Source organism: Curcuma longa, chromosome 13, assembly GCF_044706935.1.
Source record: "Curcuma longa cultivar G26 ecotype Majalengka, Jawa Barat chromosome 13, ITB_CL_G26_1.1, whole genome shotgun sequence".
In the NCBI taxonomy this organism is placed as follows: domain Eukaryota; kingdom Viridiplantae; phylum Streptophyta; class Magnoliopsida; order Zingiberales; family Zingiberaceae; genus Curcuma; species Curcuma longa.
The window spans coordinates 4,030,613-4,043,724 of record NC_133873.1 but is presented as its reverse complement, the minus strand read 5'-3'; the positions used below and the strand labels follow the sequence as shown (position 1 = coordinate 4,043,724).

The 13,112-nt window shown below is 37.6% G+C and overlaps 1 protein-coding gene and 1 pseudogene across 1 annotated transcript; one reads left to right on the top strand and one right to left on the bottom strand.

Moving 5' to 3' along the window:
- Positions 1-2,601: 2,601 nt before the first annotated feature.
- On the bottom strand, positions 2,602-6,908 carry LOC141843804 (CASP-like protein 4B2). The gene is made up of 3 exons (XM_074731829.1): positions 6,572-6,908; positions 6,351-6,486; positions 2,602-2,960 (listed from the first exon to the last, which is right to left on the bottom strand). The coding sequence occupies exons 1-3, from the start codon at positions 6,844-6,846 to the stop codon at positions 2,769-2,771; spliced, it is 603 nt and encodes a 200-aa protein (XP_074587930.1). The 5' UTR covers positions 6,847-6,908; the 3' UTR covers positions 2,602-2,768.
- Positions 6,845-10,380, top strand: LOC141843905 (serine carboxypeptidase-like 27; annotated as a pseudogene).
- The last annotated feature ends 2,732 nt before the right edge of the window (positions 10,381-13,112 follow it).

Sequence of the window (13,112 nt, the reverse complement as noted above, 5' to 3'; positions counted from 1 at the left end):
CCAGAGAAACGATAATAATGAGCTGTAAGGAAATGAGATGAGATTCCATCAACACCAGTCGTTAAAAGCACTACTCAATTCTTTAGCTTATCAACTTGTGCACAAATCACAAATCACAACTCTATCACAACTTCCACTCCTCAAGTAAACTGATCCTAAATCAATAATGGTTGAATGAATGCCAAGTAATTAAATATTAAACAGTTTCTAGTTATTAACAATCGCAAGAAAAGGTTAAGATGGATGATTGGAACACTCAGAACAAGCCAAAATAGCAGGTTAATGATCAAATTTCATACTGGAAAAGGCAGAGGGATGATAAATCTATACTGGTCAGCAGGCTTCGGCGAAAAGGGTCGGGAGCTTCGGCACTCGCGAGCAGCGCTGGTCTCTTCGAACGACGCCGAGCTTCGTCGAGGATGAAGAGGTCGGAAGCTTCGGCTTTGTCGAGGAAGAAGAGGGTCGGGAGCAGCTTCGGCGAGCAGCGCGAGGAGAGGCGGGAGCAGCTTCGGCGAGCAGCGACGGAGGAGAGGCGCGCGGAGAGAAACCCTAGCGCCGCTGCAAAGAGGAGAGTTTGGGGGGAGGCAAGCAGCACGGAGGAGAGGCGGGAGCAACGGCGGAGAGAAAAGAGCGGATCGAGCAGCGTCGGCGCGCGGAGAGTAAACCCTAGCACCGCTGCGAAGAGGAGAGTTTGGGGGGAGGCAAGCAGGACGGAGGAGAGGCGGGAGCAACGGCGGAGAGAAAAGAGCGGATCGAGCAACGTCGGCGCGCGGAGAGTAAACCCTAGCGTAGCGGCGCTGCGAAGAGGCGAATTTTGGATGCGGATCGAGCGAGCAGCGGAGCGGAGGAGCTTTACACGGCGAAGGAATGGAATTTCCACGTGGAAAAGTTACATCAGGCGGTGCTCACAGGTGCTCACCGAACGGTGCTCAGGATAGACCCACCGATATATATATATATATATATATTTTTGCACAATATGATATTAATGAGAAAGAGGATGCAACAAATGAAAATTAATTTTTTAATTATCTTATATTTTTTATAAATTAATTATTTGTAAATAATTCATTGCTTAATATGGTACTCCTTTTTAAATTTATAAATTTTCAACAAACTTTTTAATAAATTATTATTTTTAATAATAATTATATATCTGTTATATATAAAATATAAATAATATATATTAAATATACATCATGCTAAATTATATATATATACATATAAATGAAGATATGTGATATAAGAGTGAGACCCATTAAAAACTGATGGAGATTCTTTAAAAATATGTGAATTGTTTTGGGGTGCATAAAAACATTATTGGGAGGAAAGCGCAGGCGAAGCATGGCCACAATTTCACTTTGAACCCATATATTTTTTTTCCCATTTTCACTTAGCATCACTTTTTATTTTATTTTATTGTTAAATTTCCATGTTTTATATTCTTTCTTCTAGATTCACAACCCAACGTGGGTTTGAAACTTTCAGGGGTGTTTTGTTAACATATCAAAACCTTGAGAGGCAATTAGGAAAAGCAAAAACGCTCTGTGGGCTTCTTTGAAAAATTCCCATTTAAAATTGCCGGTGTTGGGCCTTCGAGAAATCTTCATGTGGTAGATATTTCTGTGTGATTATACCTTTTAGATTATTAAAGATTTAAGAAAAATATTTAAAATGATAAATAAACATTTTTACATTAAATCGTAAATCATTCAAATATTTACAATTTTCCATCGAATTGATTCATATTTTGATTTAATAAATACCTTTGATAATTGGATAAAATCAACATTGCAAAACGTTAAATGGAAAATACTTGGAATTATTATTTCAATTATTATCCATGATTTACAGACCCTTAACTTTGATATTCAAATTTGATCACTGAAGTTTCAGAATTACTTCATTCATGTCAATTAGATTTTACTTACCAACAAATAAACTGTTTAAAGATTCATCCATATCTTCACGTTAGCATATACTAATGATAATCTCAGTTAATCGCATTGACTCAATCCCTGAAGGTGATCAGTCCAAATTTCTCCATCGGCCACCAGGATAAATCGGGAAGCACACGACCGGCCAACCAAAATGTCCAACATCTTTTGATTGCGATATCCATTTGAAAAAAAATTCTTGTAAATACGTCGTAGTTGGGGATCGAACTCTTGTCCTCTTTTACAAATCTGTTCCGTCGTAACTAACTCAGTTATACCCTGAGCATACTAATGAACAATCTCGACGTCACGTTTAGATAACTAATTAATAAAATGATTAAGCAGGATGATTACGCCAACATGGATGCTTAGTAAATCAAATACAATTAATCCAAAAGCCAATCACCAGATTGCTAAAAGAAAAACTTTGACATGACGAATTTCTTCTCATGTCCACTGGGACAGTCAGTTATATCCTTGTAAAGTAAAACGAAATAAACTCGAGCAGTATGAACAATAATTTCATCAAGGATCATGATACAAGTAGACAAGTAACCATGTTTTGATTGCGAAGGAATTAATAGAACATTAAAAAGGTTATTATCATATCACAAACATAAAATAATGTATATGCCTCTAGCAACAAGAATTTAACTCTCCAAACTTTTGATAGAATAATATGTATAAAACATTGCAGTAATTGTAATGCTAAAATTTACAATTAACAAAGAATATGAAGGTAGTACAGATAATATGTATAGGTAGAATTCCGTAATAGATATACAACACAAGAATAAAGGATATTCAGAGTAGGAGGGTGATAGGGTATGTCTATATATAGGTTTGTTTAGAGAGCTTGAAGCCGGAAATCAATGCAGATAATCCACTAGAGACAAATGCAAAGAAGGCCATACTGATTGCAGCAGACGAAGAATCAGTGAAGATATTATCTGATCCTTCTCTCATGCGATTGGTAAGGGGAATAGCCGCAGATGCTCCAGAGATCAATAAGTAGGCTACCACCTATTTAAGAAAAAAGACAATTAACTGAGTTAATCAATAAAAAAAGACAGTAGAATGCAATGAACATTTTGTAGGCTTGTCATCAAACGTGATAGGTTTTTCCCAAAGTTTGCATGTAACGCTAGATTTGTGTATATAATCTTATCCTCCGAGCATCTATGCATTTTAATTAAATTGAAATTTTCAGCGTGAAGGATACAAGTTTTTAGTGACGCATAGTTCATGATTTTTTTACTCCTTGTACTCTCATGATAAATAAGGGCACTCCTTTATAGTCTTTACCGTGTACCCTACACACTTCTCGCGCATTAACCCATGTCTTTAGAATGCGTCCATACCACTCCTTCCACTCACCCGTCCACCTGGCCGAGTCTCTCCCTCAAGCTCGGTGCAAGTCAGACCATAGCTATGCGACTCCACCTTTAAGTCTATTGGCTTAATCCGAACTCGGTTTCGGATTGGACCTACATGGCTTTGCATTGACCAAGTCCTGAGCCCACCACATGACTCCTGCCATCTCCACCACATCACTGACCTTCACCAATCCCCACTGTTCATCTCCTCTCTTATCTGCTTGGGTTGGTTTCCTTTCTTCCCACTTGGGTGTGACTTCATATCATCTCATCATCTCTATATGCCTCTGGCGATATCATCCCCTTGTGCCTCTGATCTTCAATCATCCCTGTCCGTCTCTGTTGATAGCGCATTACATAACTTCTCTTTGGCCGCATCCTAGCCAAGATCTCCACATGCAATATTCTGTCATGTTGTTAGTCGCTGACCATCCCTACCCGTCTCCGACAATATCCAAGCACTTCCTCCTATTTACCCACATCACAACTGGAACTTCGCTCTATACTTTTTGTAGAATATATCTTCTGGAACCAACAAAAAAAAAAGGTGGATGGGAGTATGTTCATTCACTGTGTCACTTCGAAGATCAAAATGTGTACATAAAACAAAATCTCTGACAAACAAACATATAAAACCAATTGAAATTCCTTATATAAATGACAATTAGCACGAAAAAATAAAACTTTATACTGCTTTTGGCCCCCAATTGTAGTCATTCAATTACTCAATACTATCTGCAAAAGTTACTAATCCTTTGAGAGCTATATAATTCTTTTGCGGAAATAAAATAGCACAAAAGAAGATCAATAGAACCATCTTATTAGATAATGAGTTGAATTATAATCACTCTTTGCATCTGAAACAGATTTAATTTCTTCACTTCAGTTTACCACTAAATCATGAAGTTGTAGTGAACTTTTCATCTCATCTTTACTAATTCGAACCAACCAACCATAATTTCTTAAACCTAAAAAACATCTTAAATGCTAGACTCCAAGAGTTTATCTTTATTCCAAAAACACTTATGTTCAAGGTCCCAACTAGTTATCAAATAATTCAAAATTGCATCTTCTAATTTAACAGAGGGAAGCAATCTGAAATGACCAACCAGAATTTCTTCAATCAATATAATCATGTGTTGCTCAACTGCATTTTGTTCAAGAATTTATTGAGTGTAGTAATCAAACACTGACTCTCAACACATAATTTATATAATGAAAACTTTGTCCTTGAGTTAAACAAATTTTCCTTTACTACCTTTTATAGCTTTGTTTGTTGTGGTTGCTACCTGTCTCCTCAGTATCTTCTATTAGGAGCCATGAGTCATGGCTTCAAATAACAAAATTATATAAAAACTTCTATAACAAATTAACCAGAACATGCTATCATTCATCAAAAATAAAAAGTAAACAAGATAGATATTGACAAAAATGGGAGAAGTGATGTACCAAAGTAAAAGCAAGCACAAACAAGGGAGTTGGGATGCGAATAAGCAAAGATCTTGGTTGGGATGCAGGAAAAGAGATGTTAGGATACCACAATGGATGGGTAGGGATGATCAAAGACGAGAAGGGTGATGACCTATCAACAAAGAGTTGAACATATCATTGCAACAAGAGAGCTGACAAGCAAATATGGGAGAAGATCCTGATTGGGGTGCAAACAAAGATGACAATGCAGGGATATTGACAGAGACAAACAAGGATGGTAAAAAAATTGAAGGCACAAGGGGATATCGATTAAACAAAAATTCAAATTGAGCTACAGGCTGAGAGGAGGAAAGTTCGGATATGGACAGAGATGGTTATGGATGGGATAAAGATCAGAGGCACTAGGGATTTCGACAAAGGCAAACAAAGAAGGTAAGAGATGAGGCACATAAGCATTAATAAAGGAGACAAGATCACAGATGAGACGAGCTTGAGCAAAGAAGAGAGGTGATGGTGAAGAGTGATGGTGATTAGTGGTGATTGTTGACATAATGGGAGATCAGTAGCAAAAAGAAGACTAAAAAAGACACAAACGAGGTGAAAATGATTTGGGGTGTGGGTTGGCTTAGGGTTCTCGAAAAATTGGATAGAACAAATGGAGAAAAGATCATGTTTTGATTTTGTCTTGAATAAGGAAGTCTTACATGTGAAGTCATTTTTGTCTTCAGAATTACCAAGAATTTTATATTTGGTTGTGATGTGCAAGTGCAAAGTAATGCGGGCAGGCTTACTCAAGTACCATTATATATTATCACATATAGCACAATTTGTAGAAATGTGATCTTTCTCTATGGGAAATTGCAACATAGAACACAAATTGAGCTATGGTGGAGGGTGTGAAAACTCAAAGAGATCCAATCCAATTCAAAAAATAAAAGCAATTAGCTAGGTGATACCTTGTCTAAATGACAATCCCACTTGGCCAATGTGAGATTAAGGGGATTGTCTTGCTCTCTGATGTAATCATAGTACCATAAGCATCTTTTACCATCAAATGTGGTGGCAGTTATGCCATATACTTGAATGGTGAGAGAGACAATAATAGGTTTATAAAACAGAAATTAGAGCTAGAAATATGAAATGAGTCTGAAAACCCAGTTAGACACAATACTAGCTAAATCACAGTAGTAAGACATGTGATTCATGCACCTGCAACCCATAGACGATCTCATTTTCAATTTTACCGATCAGTTTGATTCTTTTTCATGAGAAAAGCATAGATGTTATAATTCTCACCACGAATTTATTTCCTTAATAAGATAATCCATTTGTTTGGAAAAAAATCTACGACGATGATCGATGATTCATATAACATAGTACAACAATGAAATGAGTTTGATTGATAGGATGATTGATTTGTTTTTCTTCCCTTTAGCGAATAGTATTAATTAGAGAGTAACTGAGGCATCTCTAATTCAATTAGACTCGGACGATAAACTTCAGCGTAAACATTCACGGCGAAATCACCACATTGAACATTCCTTCCATCAAATCAATACGTAAAAAATTGAAATTTCAACTAAATAACACCAAGAAAAATACCAACCTGATCTCCTGCAAAATCAACAATCCCAGCATAGTTTCTCGGTACCAAATCCCTCCCCGTGCTGAACCGATGCGCCTGCCTCCACACCTGAGCCGCCGAATACAATAACGCGAGTATGGAGACACCCAAGAGGTACCTGCATCCCCAATCAATCAGTAACCAAACGATTCGAATCGGAACCCCCACCCCCAACCAGAATCAGCTCAGATCAGAAGCCCCACTTGTACTCCTGATAGTGATCGAAGTCCTTCCAATCGCCGTGCTTGTTGGAAGCCGTGATTATGGAGGCGAGCAGCGAGAAGAGGAGGATAAGCGCGCGGAGCACCAGGCCACCTCGCTCCAACAGGTCCTCCCTCCGCCACCTGTCCACCACCGCCCTCACCACGCTGCCGCCCTCGTCCGCCGCTGGGGGGGCAGGTGCGGCATGGGCGGTCGACGGATCGCCCTTCTCGAGATCGGCCGGCGTAGGGAGGTTGCCCTCGGCGTCGGCGGCCATGGTGTTCGTTAGGCGAGTGGACAGAGAACGTTAACGCCGGAAGAGAAGGGGACGAAGGTAAAACAATTAATCAACAAACTGCTGAGCTGTCGTTACGTACGCGTCACGTATCGTGAGCTTTAATTAAATTATATATTTCATGTTTTATTTTATATATTAGCAAAATATGTTGCGCATATTTATCCTTGGAATAAAAATAAAAAATATATCTTATGAAAAATGATTGATAAAAATAGAACGTAATCTTCTAAATTTATGGTTTGCCAAGCATAATATTTTCTAATTTTATAATTAACTGATTGCCAATTTTATAAGAAGGGATTTAAAAATTAAGAGTAATCTATTTTTAAATTTATTTAAAATTTTTCAAAATCTTATGGAGCTATCCGAAGTTTTTATAAGATCAATAAAAGTATTGTTATATTTAGAATTCAGTACCAATAAAATATTATTTTTTATTTTGAATAGGGGTGTAATTGAATCGAGCCAAGCAGAACAGTAAGAGGCTCGAGCTCGAGCTCGGTTCGTTTTTCCTAAGCTTGAGTTTGACTCGAGTTCGATTCGAGCTTTAATTCTTAAGTTCGAGCTCGGCTCGTAATGAAATTAAATAGTTCACGAACGGCTCGAGCTCGGCTCGAAAAATGCTCGTTTTAAAGTTAAAGGAATTCAGTTCGAGCTTGGTTCAAAAATAACTCATTTAAAAGTTAAATGAGTTTAGTTCGAACTTGGCTCGTTAATATATAATATTTATAATTCATGTAATATATATATATATATATATATATATATTCGCGAATCTCTTAACAAACACGTTCATAAGCCTTTAAACGAACATGTTCGCGAACATATTCGTGAGCCTTTAAACAAACATGTTCGCGAACTCACGAATCAAATACTGTTAAGTTCGAGCTCGGCTCGATAATATTTTCGAGCTCGAAATCAGGCTCGAGCTCGAGCTCGGCTCGTTAACTTAATCGAACGAACTCAAACGACTTTTTTTTCGAGTCGAGACTCGAATAACTCGTAAGCAGCTTGGCTCGTTTACCCCCCCTAATTTTGAATGTAAGGTATATATTATTTTTTTACTTTGGTCGATCAAACAATTTTAATTTGGTAGAATAAAGAACGTAACTACACGGATGATAAAATGGCTATCACGATAGTTGTTAATTAATTAAACTTTTAATTGACAAATAATTTTCTTTTGGCCGATCAAAGATCATGAACTAGCACCCATTCGTATTCTAATTGTTGGAAAGGATGAAGATCGGATCAATTTGAATTCTGAAAATTATTTTCTCTATGGACTTTCTGAAAATATATCAAACCTTTTCTCTTTAACTGAATGTTTTTTTGTATATTAATTTCACATTGTAAAGAGAAGAAGAGTGTGTTGAAGTTTTTGTGAGATTTAGATGAACCTTCTATTTAACTCTTTCTCCCTCTAATTTGGTCCTTTAATCAATTCTTTTTAATAAGACAAGTGTCCAAGATTTCATTTCAGTAAAAGGTGGAATCCGCCATCCAGCGGTCTCACATATTCGGTCACACGACTATCTGTGAGGAAGTAAATCAAAAAACACATTCAATTTTCCTTCCAAAATTGAAACCAATACCTCATATCTTGTTCTTTATCAGCTGCAGATGCATACACTTTCTTTGCGAGTTGGTTCGAGAGGTTCCTCAATATATGCACCGTGAATTCTATTGGAAATGTGAATGGAAATAAGGAAATGGAAGGATGGAGAAGGCCCTCATATGGAGGAGTTTAGTCCCACATTGATAGTTGATGGGCAACTTGGTTGATTTATAATGTATCATAAGCATTAATGTTGTGAATAAATGCATGAGGAGAGGCTCTCTCTCATGTGTAGGTGCTTAGCGAGTGCAAGGACTTGAATTGCAATATAATTTATAATCCATTAATTACATCGTTAATTGGAGATTAATAGGAGATTGTTTTACCAGTCTTGTTGTTGTGTCCTAAAAAACAATCATCCATCACCTTCGAAAGCACTTAAGAGGGGACACCAAGTAGTGCTCCGAATCGTCCGAGTACTGCTGCTCCTCTTTCTTGCCCAAGTACTGCTCCGACTCGGCCCAGTACAGCTCCGACTTGTCGGAGTACCGCCAAGTACTCTTCTTTTTCGTCCGAACATCATCGAGTTCTGCAGCAACTCGGCCAAGTATCGCCAAGTACTCTTCTGCCTTGTCTCATTGTCTGAGCATCTCCTAGTACTGCACCAACTCGGCTGAGTACCGCCGAGTATTACTCCGCCGAATACTACTCTGCATCGTCTGAGTACCGCCGAGTACTGCTCCGATTCGTCTGAGTACCACCACGTACAAGTACCACGTCCGAGTCTTTCCGACGTCACGGAAAGAGCTATTGGAAGCCATTGCTACAGATCTCCCCTCAGAAAGAAGCCAAATTTTCTAACAAATTCTACATCGCCGGAGAGAGCTATGCTGGTGAGCAGAACACTATGATCGTGCTTTTTTGTTCCAAACTACTGGTGACCGAAATTGATCGTTTCTTAAATTGTAAGGCATTATGTTCCTCAACTTTCTCATCTTGTTTACGAAAAGAATATCGGAATTCAGAATCCCACAATCAACTTCAAGGGATTCATGGTAAGATCTGCAAGTGATCTGCTAATTTGTCCCCTTCTTGTGACTAATGAAGCATGAACTCTAAATGCAGGTGGGCAATGCAGTTACTGATGACTACCATGACTTTGTGGGAACCTCTGAGTACTGGCGGACTCACGGCCTGATCTCCGACTCGACTTATCGAACTCTAAGGATTCAGTGCGATAATGAAGTTTCTGAACACCCTTCAAATGCGTGTGCACAAGCTCTTGATGCTGCCAGTGCTGAGATGGGAAACATTGATCCTTACAGCATCTACACTCTTCCTTGCAATGTATAGTACTTATCTATCTTCATAACCCCAGGCATATAACAGTGATACCGTAGGAGCAAACTGGGGAGATGCACCTAAATCCATGCTTCCTATTTACCAGGAACTCATTTCAGCTGTTCTAAGGCTATGGGTTTTCAGGGGCATTTAAACTCTGATACATAAGGAACAACCATACATAATCTTCATGTTATGGTCAAGAAAGACCATTTGGTGCAGATTTGTATCTGATTTCAACTGAACAAAACCTTCTCGCAGTGGAGATACTGATTCTGTAGTTGTTCCCCTGACTGCAACAAGATACTCCATTGATGCTCTCAAATTGAAGACTGTTAAGAATTGGTACCCTTGGTATGACAATGGAAAGGTTAGTCACGATGATCCTTTTCTTATGCTACTTTAGTCATGTTCAAGTAGAAGTTTCTTAGGATCAATTGAGTTTATTTTTGTGCCAATTTCTTAGGTTGGAGGATGGAGTCAAATCTACCAAGGCCTGCCCTTTGTGACGGTAACAGGTGCAGGACATGAGAGGTTCCTCTTCATCGTCCCCCGCAAGCTCTCTCATACTCTTCAAGCATTTTTTGAAAAATAAGTCAATGCCTGAAGGTTAGCCAAAAGAAAAATAGTATTTTATTCAAGATTGCCTTGAATAAATAGGAAGAGTATGACTTATGTAGTTAAAAACCATGGAATAAGTCGACAAATGCTATTGAACATTAAACTTTAGGCCATGATTCAAGAATTATACCATGAATTATCTTTAAACTTTGATAATCAACAGTGTTTTTCTTTTTCCAACTAGAATGGTCGTTGGGGCGCTTTTCTCCTCCCCTTCCGCCGTGCTTCAGGGGGCAGGGGGTGCCAGGTTGCTCGCTGCCCTTCCTAATAGGAACTCGTAGTAAAGAAAAGGATAGAAGAAAAAAAAAATGAGAAGATCACTTTGAGAGCATCATCGATCTTTAATAATTAAAATAAATTAATTATTTAATTAAATCATTTCATTATTTATCTTCATTATATAATGATTTTATATATAATTCTATAATAATATCTAATAATCTATTAAAAGATAAATATTAATAAATTTAATGATTTTATTTAAATTAATAAATTTAATAGCATATTTTAAATGATAATATTTTGAGGAGTTATTTGGATAAGTCTGGCATATCCCATCACTTCCCGCTTCCCCATACCTCGAACCTCGACATCGCCAACCCTAGCACCCCCTTCATGTCCTTCGACATTGGAAGGATCCATCGCCACCTCTTCCTCCTTTTCTACCTCTATCTATGCCTCCTTCGGCGGCCCTCCTCGAGGAGTTTGGCATAAATAGCCGCCAGATCCGATCATTTCCTCTTCCTTGTGGCATTGTGTCTCTAGTAAATCTAGACATATACGTCGTAGATACAATATCATTAGACAATTACTCTTATCGGAAGTTATCACTGTTGATTATGTGAAGTCAAAAGATGCCTAACAGATTTCTAATCAAACGATTAACTAGAGATTTAGTTGCAAGTTCATTGTGAGAGACGGGCTTGATGTTGATGGAAAATATTGGTGCAAATGAAACACAACCTATGCAGACTAAAGATCTCGAAAATTAGGTTCAAAGGGACAACCTAATTGTACCAACTAAGTAGCTCACTGTGGAGGAATGACCTAATGGATCAGTGAAATGATGAAAGTTAAGCACACAACTTTTAATGATCCAGTAGAGAAACGTGGAATATTCTTGAGAAATCACCTATGTGAGAAAAAAAAATGAGGTCACTTCAAAGAGAATTAGAAGTATAATTCTTAGAACTTCTCACAGAACTAGGCATGTTCATGGCCAAGAACGAATATATCCATAAGAACTGAGTTGTATCAGGGAAAGTCCTAGGTGAGATATATCAATGCTTACCCAAGGAAGAACATTTCAAAAATATCGTATCTACTGTCAGCCAGTAAACAAACATATCTTCACAAGGGAAAGTTCAAAAGGTAAAACATGCATGTCCTATATTGAACTTAATTAATTGTTGAATGTTATCACATACTATGTTTCTTTCATGTAGGGGATTGTTGAAATTTTAAATGGAAATAATAAGAGATGGATGAAGAAGACTCCATTATGCATGAGTTTTTAGTTTCATATTAGGAGTTTCATGCTCTTATTATTGATTTATATTGAATCACATGCATGTATATTGTAAACAAATGCATGGGGAGAGACTCTCTCTCACGTATGAGTGCGCAAAGGGATGCAAATTCAGAGTCCGAATTGTATTGAATCAAGTTGACGACTGTCGAGGCAAAATTAAGCTGTTAATGGTGTATCCGTAACCTCCCGAGTGAAATGGTCTTAAATGGTCATTTTAAATGGCCATTTAACCTTACCTAAGGTTTAACAACCTCGAAGCACTACCGGCGGTGGGATGAATCTATTTTAAGGAAATTGCATTGAACACAAACAATTCGGCTCTCTGTTTCAAAGCACTTGGGGACTTAGAGTCGGCTACTCGGACTCAATGGCTCAAACTCGAGGATTCGGACTCGGCCATACAAGGCGGTCTCCAGTCTTCCAAGCAACTCAGCAACATCCAAGCAGCTCATCCAACATTATAGAAAATTTTTTACAAAATATTTTGATGGTTGTATATTATTGGTTATCTTTATTTAATTCTCAGATTGTTGCTGATCCTTTGCCTATCTTTTGTCTCTCTTTACTTTTTCTTCGATTCCTAGTGTTAGATCCCTGCCTGATTTTAAAATTTTAAAAGTAAAATCCAATCTAAAGATTTCTTGGCAAAGAGATTTTACTTTGTTAAAAAAATTTATTGATCGTCTGGTAATAACTCATTTTTAAGTATTTACAATCTGATGTCATTCCTCTTAGAGAAGAACTTTGTGAAAATCCCTAATGCTCCTTTAATTTGATAATTATGAATCTCTTACATGCTTCAACATGCCTTTTTCAATTGTAAGTTCAATGCCAAACATTACTTTAACCTGAACTCCATCAGCAATTTCTCGAAGATCTTGCCCTTTAGCCTCATAGATATGATTCCATACACGTCGCCCACATATTATAGTTTTGATGTTTGAGCTTCTTTATGCGTTCGATAACTTAAAGATCACCCATTATGGTCGGCTTGCCTAAACACTCTGCGATACAAAATTGAACCACTAATGACAAGCCTAAACAAACTAATGCTTTGCTTATTAATTAAGCATGATATTATGACCTATTTATACTATTCAATACTCGATATCCATTAATTACTCCTATACTTTACAAACTATCCATTAGGTACTAGCTAGCACTACAGTTCTGTGTTTCACTAAATAATTTTTC